The 12377-nt window shown below is 41.5% G+C and overlaps 1 protein-coding gene across 1 annotated transcript in view; it reads right to left on the bottom strand.

Moving 5' to 3' along the window:
- MYLK3 (myosin light chain kinase 3) overlaps window positions 1-12377 on the bottom strand; it is a 57742-nt gene that overhangs the window by 32845 nt on the left and 12520 nt on the right. The window contains exons 3-4 of the mRNA XM_010843908.1: window positions 6743-6833; window positions 5681-6029 (exon numbers count right to left, since the gene is read on the bottom strand). Of these exons, the coding sequence (XP_010842210.1) occupies window positions 5681-6029; window positions 6743-6833 (440 nt within the window). The remainder of the gene's footprint in view (window positions 1-5680; window positions 6030-6742; window positions 6834-12377) is intronic.

Raw genomic sequence — 12377 nt, 5'->3', positions numbered from 1 at the left:
AGGATGGGAAAGGTGGCATCTAAGCCCAGCTCAGGCATTGCCTTGATCAAGGAACATGGGAAACTGCAGGAAGCCAGTGTCTGGAAGAATATACAGGTAGTCTGGTGGCCGCTGTCATTTAGAGACAACATTTTCCTCAAGATATACCCATGTGCTAGATGAGGGAGGGTAGCTAGTTCTCCCCAGTTCCTAAGCCCAGTTTGATGTGTCTGAAATTCAGCTCAAGGTTGAAACTTACATAGAGACCTTTTGCTCTCACCCAGAATCTTTTCAGGGCCCCTAACAAGTTCATGGAAAGTTCATCCCCACCCTAGATTCTACATTTAGAGCCCTGGCAAGGATCCAGGGATGCTTGCCAGGAAGCCCTCCCTCCAGATGGTTAGGTCTCCTGGGGACTCACATTTCCTTGCAGAACAAAGGCAGACAAAGTATCTGGGCTTCCCTGCCAGTCACCACAGCATACACAGACACCAGCTCCCCTCCCTACAGCAGGCCTCGAGGGGCTTGGTTACAGGTCAGGACAACTGAGGACAGGTGTAGAAGGGTACCAGGCCCTTTAGAGAGAAGCCCAGGAAGCAGAGTGCCCTTTAGTGCACTGCCCTTGGAGAACACTGCTGGATAACACAGAGATCTGACAATTATCAGGTTCTAACTCGTTATTCTCTTGCACCATGTTGGCTGAGGGCAGGTCCTGAGGCTGGGTCCTGAGGGTTAGGACACAACCTCATCTCTAGGACTCCAAGCATAATCCTTTTGAAACTCCCTTGGCTTCATTCAGCCTATACCAACCTCCCACCTCTGAAGACCCATTATTCTTTCCCTACCATAGTGTTTAGGACTTAACAAATGCTGACAAGAAACAGGATGGTGCAGTGATTAGGGGCACAGATATTGGAGTCCAGAAACCTATGTCCATCCTCTTAAATTTTTTGAGACTTGTGTTATGGCCTAGCATGTGATCTAGCCTGGAGAACGTTCCACGTGCACTTGAAAAGAATGTGTATTCTTATGTTAAGCCTCTCTTCCAGCCACAGTGGTATGAAGTTGGAAACCAATTGCAGAAAGAAAAATGGGAATAGAGCAAACAAGTGGAGACTAAACAGCATGCTACTAGAAAGACCAATGCGTCAATGATGAAATCAAAGAGGAAATCAGAAAATACCTTGAGACAATGTAAATGGAAACACAATGCTCCAAAACCTATGGATGCATGCATGCTAAGTTGCTACAGTCATGTCTGACTCTGTGCAACCCTATGGACTATAGCCTGCCAGACTCCTCTGGCCGTGGGATTCTCCAGGCAAGAATACTGGAGTCAAGAATACTTGACATGCCCTCCTCCAGGGTGTCTTCCTGACCCAGGGATCAAACTGTGTCTCTTACATCTTCTGCATTGGCAAGCAAGTTCTTTACCACTAGCACCACCTGGGAAACCCCCAAACCTATGGAGTTCAGTCAAAGCAGTTCTAAGAAGGAACGCGATAGTGATACAGATCTTCCTCGATAAACAAGAAAAATCTCAAGCAACCTAATCTACCACCTAAAGGAATTAGAAGATAAGAATAAGTAAAGCCCAAAGTCAGCAGTAGGAAAGGCAAAATAAAAATTAGAGAGGAAATAAGTAAAATAGAGATCAAAACACAATAGAAAAGATTGATGAAACAAAGACCCGGCTTTTTGAAAAGACAAACAAAATGATAAACCTTTAACCACTCCCATCAAGAAGAAAGGAGAGAGGTTCAAATACACAAGAAATGCAAGAGGACAAGTTTCTACTGTATTGCACAGAGAACTATATTCACTATCCTATGATAAACTACAATGGAAAAGAACATTTTAAAAAAGAATACATATATACATATATATACTTGACTCATTTTGCTATAGAGCAGAAGATAACACATTGTAAATCAACTATACTTTAATTAAAAACAAACAAAAGAAATGAAAGAGGAGAAATAACACATAGCACAGAACTACAAAAAAATCAGAAGAGAATATATGAACAAATTTGATAACTCAGAACACATCAACAAATTTCCACAAACATACAGCCTGCCAAGACTGAATCAAGAGCAAACAGCCAATCTAAACAAACTGACCCCTAGCAGTAAAATTAAATTTGTAATTTTTTAAAAACCCAGCAAACAAAAGTCCAGGGTTGGACAGCTTCACAGGGTAATTCTCTTTTGTATTCTATAAAAAAAGAGCTAGGGCTTATCCTTCTCAAATTAGTCCAATAACTTGAAGAGGATGGAACACTCCCAAATGTATCCTATGAGGCCACCATTACAATGACATCAAAACCAGAAAAAGATACTCCATAAAAGCAAGTTATAGGGTAGTATCTTTGAATGAATATAGATGTAAACATCCTCAACAAAATACTAGCAAGCTAAATTCAACAATATGTAAAAAAAAAAAACAATACACCATGATCAAGTGGGATTTATTCAAAGGATCCAAGGATGGTTCAATATTTGCCAATCAATGTGATACATCATTATGACAAAGGGAAGGATAAAAATCACATGATCATTTCAATAGATGCCTAAAAAGCATTTGACAAAATTCAACATCCATTCATATATTCATGATAAAAACTATCATCAGAGTGGGTACAGAGAGAACACATCTCAACATAATAAAGGCCACTATGACAGTCTCATAGCTAATATCACACTCAGTGGTGAAAAGCTAAAAGCCTTTCCTCTAAATTCAGGAACAAGACAAGGATCTCACTCTTTCCATTTGTATTTAACATAGTATTGGAACTCCTAAACACAGCTATCAGACAAGAAAAGGAAATAGAAGGCATCCAAAATGAAAGAAAAGAATGTCACTATTCAACAAGAAAACTGTCACTTTTTGCAAATGACATGATACTTTAAATACAAAACTTTAAAGTTTCTACCCAACACCTATACAAATCAATAAATGAATTCAATACAGTTGCAAGATACAAGATTAATATACAGAAATCTGTTAATTTTCTATATGCTAATGGTGGACTATCAGAAAGAGAAAGTAAAAAAATCAATCCCTTTTAAAATCACATTTTAAAAATACCTAGGAAGAACTTAACCAAGGAGATAAAACACATTTATTCTGAAAACTATAAAACACTGATGAAGGAAACTGAAGATGATGTAAAGGAAGGATATCCCACTTTGGGATTGGAAGAATTAATATTGTTAAAATAGGCATACTACCCAAAGCAATCTACAGAATTAATGCAGTCTCTATTGAAATATCCATGACATTTTTTACAGAATGAGAACAAATAATCCTAAAACTCATATGGAGCCACAGAAGACCTTGAGTTACCAAAACAATCTTGCGTAAAAAGAACAAAGCTGGAGGAATAACCCTCCCAGTCTTCAGGCTCTATTACAAAGCTACAATAATCAAAACAGCATAGTACTGGCACAAAAACAGAATCATAGATCAATGGCACAGAATAGAGTCCAGAAATAAACCCATGCACCCGTGGTCAATTAATCTATGACAAAGGAGGGAAGAACATACAATGGGGAAAAGACAGCCTCTGGAATAAACACTGTTGGGACAACTGGACTGCTACATGCAAGAGAATCAGACTGTTCTACTTTTTCACATTGTATACAAAAATGAATTCAAAGTGTATTAAAGATCTAAATATAAGACCCCACACATAAAACTCCTGGGAAAGAATGGTTAGTCAGAATAGTCTGATGTAAATTATAGTAACTTAAAAAAAAATCTGTATCTTAAGTCAAAAGAAATAAAAGCAAAGCAAACAAACAAACAAACGGGGCCCAATTAAAAGCTTTTGTACAGCAAAGGAAACCATTGAAAAAATGAAGACAAATTACCAAATGGGAGGAAATATTTGCAGATGATATGACCAACAAGGGGTTAATATCCAAAATATACAAACAGCCTATTTGTTTATATAGACTTAATATAAAAAAACAAACAACCCAAGGAAAAAAATGGGCAGAGGGCCTTGATAGACAATTCTCCAAATGAGACATACAGATTACCAAAAAGAACATGAAAAGATGCTTAACAATGCTAATTATTAGAGAAATACAAATCAAAACAACAAGCTATCACATCACACAGTCAGATCACCTATCATCAAAAAACTACAAATAACAGATGTCGGCAAGGATGTGGAGGAAAAGGAACACTTATACACTGTTGGTGAGAATGTAAATGGGGAGGTGATTATGAAAAACAGTATCAAGGTTCTTCAAAAGACTGAAAATAGAACTACCACATAACACAGCCCATTCCAATTTTGGATATACATCCAGAAAAAAACAAAACCATCAATTTGAAAAGATACATATGCCCCCAGTGTTCATAGCAGCACTATTTACAATAACCAAGATATGGAAGCTCCCAAGTGTCCATCAAGAGATGAATGGATAAAGAAGATGTGGTAGATATGTACAATGGAATACTACTCTGCCATAAAAAAGAATGGAATTCTGCCTTTTGTAGCAATGTATATCAACTAGAGAACATTATGCTTAATAAAGTAAATCAGACAGAGAAAGAGTTATTGTATGATATAACTTATATATGGAATCTAAAAAAATTATGCAAATTAAGATATATAGCAAAACAGACTCAGAGAACAAACTACTGGTTGGTTACCAGTGAGGAGGGGGAGGGGGGAGGTGCTCATTAGTGGTAGAGGGTTAAGAGGTACAAAGTACTATGTATAAACTGGAAAAACACAAGGATATATTGTATAACACAGGGAATTATAACCATTATGTTATAGTAACTTTTAATGGGGTGTAAATTATAAAAAATCTGATCACTATGCTGTACGCATGAGTGTATGCTCAGTCGCTCAGTCATGTCTGACTCTTTGCAACCCTATGAACTGTAGCCCGCTAGGCTCCTCTGTCCATGGGATTCTCCAGGTAAGATTAATGGAGTAAGTTGCCATGCCCTCTTCTAGGGAATCTTCCTGACACAGGGATTGAACCCACATCTCCTGCGGCTCCTGCATTGCAGGAGGGTTCTTTACCACTGAGCCACTGGGGAAGTCCCACATGCTGTATACCTGAAACTAATATAGTAAGTAAATCAACTGTACCTCAATAATAAACTAAGAAACACCTGGATTCAGATTCCAACTCTGAACCCCTAGCTGTGTGACCCTGGGCAACCTGACCCTGAATCCTCATCAATAAATTGAGGATACCTCCTGGGGATGTTTTGAGAACAAAATGAGATGATATTTGTGAAATGCTCAGCCAATGACGGTCACCTGGGATGTGTTCTGTGAACCCCATCTTTTAGGTGGCATTATAGCTATTACTGTTGCTGTCAGAACTGGTAATTCTCAGTCTTGTTCCACGTGGGACTCACCTGGGAAGCTTTAAAAACAAACAAACAATGTTTGAACCTCGTTCCAGACTGAATAAATCAGAATCTTTGTTCATTTGTATCTTAAAAATTCCTTCCAGTAACTCTTATGGGTGCCAGGTAAGAGCCAGTGCTCTAAGCTCCCGAAAGCAGGGCCTTGGCCTTCTCTTATCCTCCTCCTTATGAGACTAGCCAGCACTGCGCACAGTGTACATTCTGCAGGAGCAGCTGTCCCCTTGGCCACGCTCTAGCCTAGGGGCTGCAGTTAATTCCCCGCCCTCCTTTCCCAGCTTGGAGGCACATGCCTTACCTTGGAGGTGTTTCTCCACCACCGTGAGCTGCCTTGGCCTGAGCTGGCGGTGCTGGAGTCAGCCTCATGCCCTCCACCGAGGGCCGAGGGTCAGGCCTACTGGGTGATGTTCCTCGTCCTGCACTCAATGCAGCCTCCTGGCCAGTGGGAGCCTCACTGACCCTTTCAGACACCACAGACAGTTCCAGGCCAATCCCGGGGTTCTTGCTGGATGCTCTAGGAGCTTGGACTTCCACCTCTGGGCGCACCTGAGTTGGGCCAGAAATTCCGTCTCTCTGCTCTGGTGGGGCCTCTGTCTGGGTAGGGAGGTCAGATCCTGTCCCCTCTGGCAGGTCCGCCTTCTGGCTCTCTATAGGAAAATAAGCAGAATAACTCTGTCATTTGGAGGAAACTTTCCAAAGAATATGTAGCAGGCCATTCAGTGGACCACGTTTAATAACTCTAGGCTGACTGGAAATAACCCGAGTGACCAGCAAGATGGAGCTATTTGACTAAACCAGGGCCACTCAGGCATAAAAAGGAAGAAAGGACTATCTCCATATGCGGCTATGGAGTGATCTCAGGTTATACAGATGGAGAAAACGAAGTGGAGAAGTGTGTGATGTGTTTCTGTTTGTCTAAAGGGAGGCTGCGTGTGTGTAAGCACAGACATACATGTGTATAACCACTTATAATGTGGTCTGAAGAGACTTGACCTCAAAGGAAAGATAAGACAAAAATTGTTTTAAATGGTTACAAATGTGGGGGAGAAAATGAGATGCAGGGAACATGCATAGAAGCTAGACTTAGTATAGCTTGTTTTATCAATTCAGCTTTGGAAGCATGTAAATATTATGCAAAAAGTATAAAAGAAAATTAAACTTTAAAAAATCCTTAAAAATTTAAAGCAAAGTGAAATAAACAGTAATATAGAGTGGGATAAACACGAAAAAAAAACTTCAAAAAAAGAGGAAGAAGACATTTCAGCAGTTTTTCAGTAATCACATTTGTTATGGTGGTGATATTTTTACCCTGAAACTGTTGGGTGTCCATGTGGGATAAAGCAAATGGGGCCCTACTCACCTTCCCACGGGCCCCTGAGCTCAGCTTGTACACCTCTGGTGCTCAGCGTGTGCTTTGGTTTTGCTTCTTTCTCTTCCACTTGCTCTTTGTTCTAAAAGAATGACCATAAAACCTATCACTGTCGTCACTGAGGCCACAAACATTTTGTTGAGTACCTACCTTGGTCTTGAAATAGAAACACTTAGGTTATTTCATGTAGTCTCGCAGTAATACTAGAGGGTACGAATTACTATTGTTATTTTAGAGATAAGGACACTGAGGTTTTCCCAAGGTTACCAAGTCCGTTCAAATGGGTTACTGTATTGCAGGTAAGGTGTAGACCTAGTCTCCTATCTAAGTAGACCAGACCTCAAAATACTAGATCAGGCTTGGAAAATAAATTTGAGTCAATTTAGATTAGTCGGTTATGACTATTCCAGTGTTGGCTTGGATTGGATACTGAATCCACGCTTGTAGGGGGAGTGTCACTGTCAATGAATATCTGCCTGGGATCTAGGTAGGTGGATCCCATGGTTATCTCTTTATAGTAGAGGACCCTTGAGCTAAACTTGATGGATTTAAACCCAGTTTAACCATTTGACAAGATCCTTAACTTCTCTGCCTTTCACTTTTCTCATCTGTGAAATGGGGAGAATAATATCTAATCACAGAGCAGTGGGAGGATTGAGGGAGTTCATTTGTAGAATTTCTTGAGGAGTTCTCCCAACACAAGGTGATTAGCTCTGGTGATTTTATGCTGTCTGAGACAGATAGAGTGGATCGTGTAGGATGCTCAGAGCCCACACACAGAGGCTCTCAGCAGTTCTTCCTTAACTGAATGGTCCACACCAGACCACACCATGCGCTGTGCTCCTGAAATCATCCAGACTGCTCAGTATTTCTGAGTGCAAATATCTCTAGGTGCCCTGACCCTTGTTGGGTCCCCCTGGTGCTTCTGAGTCTTTGACTTTATAGAACAGGACGCTTGAGCCAGACTGGTTGGGTTTAAACCCCATCTAGATTATGGCCCCTAAGATTCCTCCTGGCACTTGTCACAGACCCAGGTCTGGTCTAAGCCCAGAGATTGAAGGCCCTTTCTCCTACCTTGGCCAGAGAGGCCTCAACTGGGAGCGCAGAGTCCAAAAAGAACTAGAGTTTTATTTGGCTTGCACAGCATTTTACATCAAAATTCTAAGCTCTCTTTTGGGCTTAGAGAATTGTTCTACATTTTGATTGTGGCGGTGCTTATTAGTGTATATACATTTGTTAAACTGTGTACTTAAGATGTACATATTTAGTTGTATATATACAGTTTATTGTATGGAAATTATACATTAATAAGACTGATTAGAAAAAATTCTAGGTTTCCAGCTTCTCCTGAAAAAAAAAAAAAAAATCTGATGACCTGTCAACTCCAAGCCCAAAAGGCAAAAATCAGCTGAAGCAATTCCCTCTAACTGGGGCACCACAATCCTCACCTCTCTTGCGTGTCTCCCTGACACTAAGGATGAAGGTTAGGTTTGTTACTGAATCAGGTTCAGCTGCTTGTTGCTCAAAAATCAATACTTGAGAGAGGCAAGTGTTGGTAGAAAGTTGCTTTTAATCAGAATGCCAGCAATCTGGGGAGATGGTAGACTCTGTTCCCCCAAAAACCACCTCCAAAGAATCTGCTCAGCCATGCAAGTTTTTAAAAGGGAAGAAGAAAGTAACCTCAGTTGATCTTTGAGGTAAGGAGTCAGAGTCATCCGCATCCCCCACTGTGCGCAGGCTTGTTGTGTAGGCTTGTGGAGGCTACCTTGCTCACAGCTTGTTTACACAGTTAGTTACATTGCCCGATTACTAAAGAAGAAACTAGGGAAGAGATCTGGTCATCTGTTAATTACTTACTCTTCATTTCTAGTTCTTTGATCTACAGAAAGAACCAACATGTTAGGCAAAGGATTGTGTGATTAAAAGATCTGAAAGTGGTGCTTGGGCCAGAGGTGAGTAGAGCATGGAGGTGCCTGGTTTAAGTTTGGTGACAAGATAAAAGGGCGCTCCTACAGGGAGCTCTTTCTTGCCAAATGTTGCTTACAAATCCCCACTTGTCAAAACATCATTCAATTTCTATGGAATTATGGGGGGAAATCCATCTTCTGTAACTCTTTCATGTGGACACAGGGTGCCATATTCCATTCCTATGGGATTAGGGGTCTGTCTGACTTCTGTAAATTCTTCATGCTGACATAGGACACTGTATTTTCAGAGTGAAAATGTTGACATGGATCTGTACCATCTCTTTGCTGACAATTTTAGTTTCCTGCTTACACATATGGGCAGAGCAAGCTACAATTATTCTAATACCCACAAAGTTATAGATTATTATGAGCAACAGTGTTAATCCCATTCTCTTGAGGCCAGTTCTTGAAATTGCCCTAGCCATAAATTCAGTACTGCTCAAGATGGAGCAGTTCATGGCATGGCTGCAGTCTGGTCAATATGCAGCTGGCCTTTTCCCTCTGGTGGCAGTTATAGTATCTGTAAAACAACTCAGGAGCGTGCATCAGACACTGGGTCTGTGACTCTAGTGTCCTAATCATTAGCTGCTTGAGTCCGCTCTTTTGTGACTCAGCGAGGCCTGGGAGACTTCAGCTTTTTTACAAACAAAAGGTAGGGAGTGCGGAGGGGCCTTTGTAGTTGGGGTGGGAGCGGAGGGCAGTACACAGGGTTCTGCTTGCTTCCAGGTTGGTTCCACTGATTTTCCTACCCTGTGACCACTTCTCTCGTCTTGTTTCCTGTTCATGTCTTTGTGATTCCAGGACAGCAAGTTTTGCCCTCTTAATGGTAACAGCATAACACATGGGAACACTTAATAATGTTGGCTGTTGTCATCATGATTATCACCAGCATCATCGTGACCTGGATCCCCTGCTCTACAGAGATCTCTCCCTGGGTCTCTTTCTACAGACTCTGTCCTGCCAGCCCCGTAGTTGGGGAACTGGAAGCATTATCACGGCTGCCTCCTACTTCACCTACCAGTGGAGAAAGAGTCAAACAGACTGATTCAAACAGATTGTCCTTTGGCAGACCTTGTGGGGTTCAGACTATCTTCTCCCTCCCCCTGTGTTTGGTAGAGGGAGGTGCATGCACACACACACACACACACACACACACACACACACACAGGCAGAGCTGGATTTTGACTTCAAAGCTCAATCTTTTGGTCCTAGCCTTGTTTTGATGTATTCAGAAGAAGGAGGATAAACCCCAAATACCTAGGCACCTTGAGGACTGATGCATTCTGGGCAGTTTGACTGCGATTCTGTACACCCTGGCTGAGCCTGACTCCATCCATGAGACAGCATATGGCTTCCAGTAATAATCTGATCCATTGCTACTACCAAATGAAGTGTCACTGGGCAATCCAGGCCTGAGGAGAAGCTTCATGAAGTCCTGGCAGCCAGCGCTAGGACTGAATTCAATTCCACAAATTGCAATGCCCATACTCTCCTAGGAAATAGAAGAGGATCTCCAGAAAGTCTCCACAATGCACTATTTTCAGCATCCACAGTGTGTTTAAAAGCTGGGGCTCAGTCTCAGCTATTTAATGGCCCCTTTTCTGACACCCTCTGTGAGAAAGCCCTGCCAGCACACAGAAGGAAGCAGAGGTTTCTCACGGGGGTAAGGTAAGGAGCTGACAGCCTAACTGGGAGACTAGATCTAGCCCTGTAGATAGCTACTGACGTGTATATTAAATACAAAGACCAGAAGAGAGATCAGTCATGTTCCAGATCAATCACAGGCAAGAACTGTGGCAAGAAAACAGAAAGTTCCGTGACTTTGCCTTATCCAGAAATGCCTAAATATCTGCAACACGTGTGACAGCTAACTTCACTTATATATGAAGAATTCTTAAAAATCGAGAAAAAGGCAAAAAAAAGAAATGGAAAAGAGGGAAAATGTATGAATTAAAAAAAAAAAAGAGTTTGTTTTAAAAAGATATAACCGATTGCCTTATTTGGATTTTAACTCAAATAAACAAATTTTAAAAGTAAACAAATAAAACATTAGCTGATCAGGGACATTTGAACACTGGTTGGTAACATCAAATTACTGTTTACCTTTAGATATGAAGGGTATCAGGATAATGTTTTTTAAAAGACCCCTTATGTTTTAGGTATATTAGCTGAGTTGCATATGGAAGAAATGATCCAATGTCTCAGATTTTCCTTAAGATAATCTGGAAAGAGGGAAGTGGGTGGGAAACAGCCTCTAGTTGTGGGCTGATAAGGTTCATTATACTAATCTATTTTTATTCATTTGACATTTTTTATATTAAAAAAATTTTTTTAAAGAAACACATGCATAATAAGATGTTTTCATTTGCCAGACAATGAATGAAAAACTGGAGAATATGCTTTGTTAGCAAAAATAGGAATGCAACAAGCATTCCCATATGTTACTTAATTAGAATAACTTCTTTGAAGGTTGGTTTGGCTTTATTTATTGTATAAATTTACCCTTTGGCTTCGCATTGTCACTTCTAGGAGTGTGTCATATAGATAAACTCACTATTCCATGGATAGTCACTGCATCATTATTTATAAAAGCTAAAAATGAGAAATAATGTACACAATGATATGGGACTGATTAACAAATTAAGACACATTCTCAAAAATAGAACTCTCTGCAACTTAAAAAACAAGAACAAGAACGCTTTCTAGATATAAATATGAAACAATGCCCAAAATAATGCCCAAAAAAGTTTTAAAATAGTCAAGCCCAGTATAATGTGAATAATATTTTAGTTAAAACAAAACAAAGAGGGTGGTGTGTATACCAATGTGCTTAGAGATTAACAGTCTCTGTCAGGAAGGTTTCACCGGAAATAGTCTCCTATGATTGTTGGGAGAGGAGGGTTGTCCTGGGGACTGGGGGATGAGTAGGAGGGAGAATGATTTTTGCCATGTGCATAAATTAGATTTCTTTTCTTTTTTAAAGCTGAGGTTGGTTATCAGAGTCAGGAGCAGAAGGTCATATCTTCCCTACAGGCTCGACTCTCAGAGGAGGTGCAGAAAGCAGAAAGCTGCGCGGGAGGGGCCTGCTGTGGAGAAGCTGCAGGCCAGGAGGGAAAGGGGTCTGCAAAGTGACTTCTGGCCTGGCTGGGGGCGGGGAGGAAGGCAAAGTCCTGCAGCCTTGCTCCGGAAAGCCTCAGTCACTGACACAGAGTCAAGCTCAGATTCCATGAGGGGGAGAGCTGCAAAGATCTGAAAGGGTAGCTCCAGGCCATCATCTGCGAGTTGCTAGGTGGCTGACCCTTAGCTGCTCCCAAACAGAGTGTTGCCTTTACACACCTCATACATATGCACACACAAACACCCCGCACCCCAGCCAAGCGTCCTTTAGCCAGTGGATCTGATTATGCAACCCTTGGGAACAGCCACTCCCAGAAATGCCACACCACCCCCAGGCTCTGGCCCCGGCCTGTGTCCCCCGTGGGCCACTGTCAACACTCATCTCCCCACAGGCAGCTGCATACTCCGCCCACTCAGGGACACAGCACAAGGTTGGGGACAGGAAGGGGGGTCTGTGTTTCTGAAGGAGGGACTCTGTCAGGGTAAACTGAGTGCTCCCCACCTCTCGCCCACCCCAGGTGTAAGGAGAGAAGTCCCTGGGA

The sequence above is a fragment of the Bison bison genome, unplaced genomic scaffold, assembly GCF_000754665.1.
Source record: "Bison bison bison isolate TAMUID 2011002044 unplaced genomic scaffold, Bison_UMD1.0 scf7180017864192, whole genome shotgun sequence".
Classification (NCBI taxonomy): Eukaryota; Metazoa; Chordata; class Mammalia; order Artiodactyla; family Bovidae; genus Bison; species Bison bison.
The sequence above is the reverse complement of the archived record's forward strand: the minus strand, read 5'-3'. Positions and strand labels throughout refer to the sequence as shown.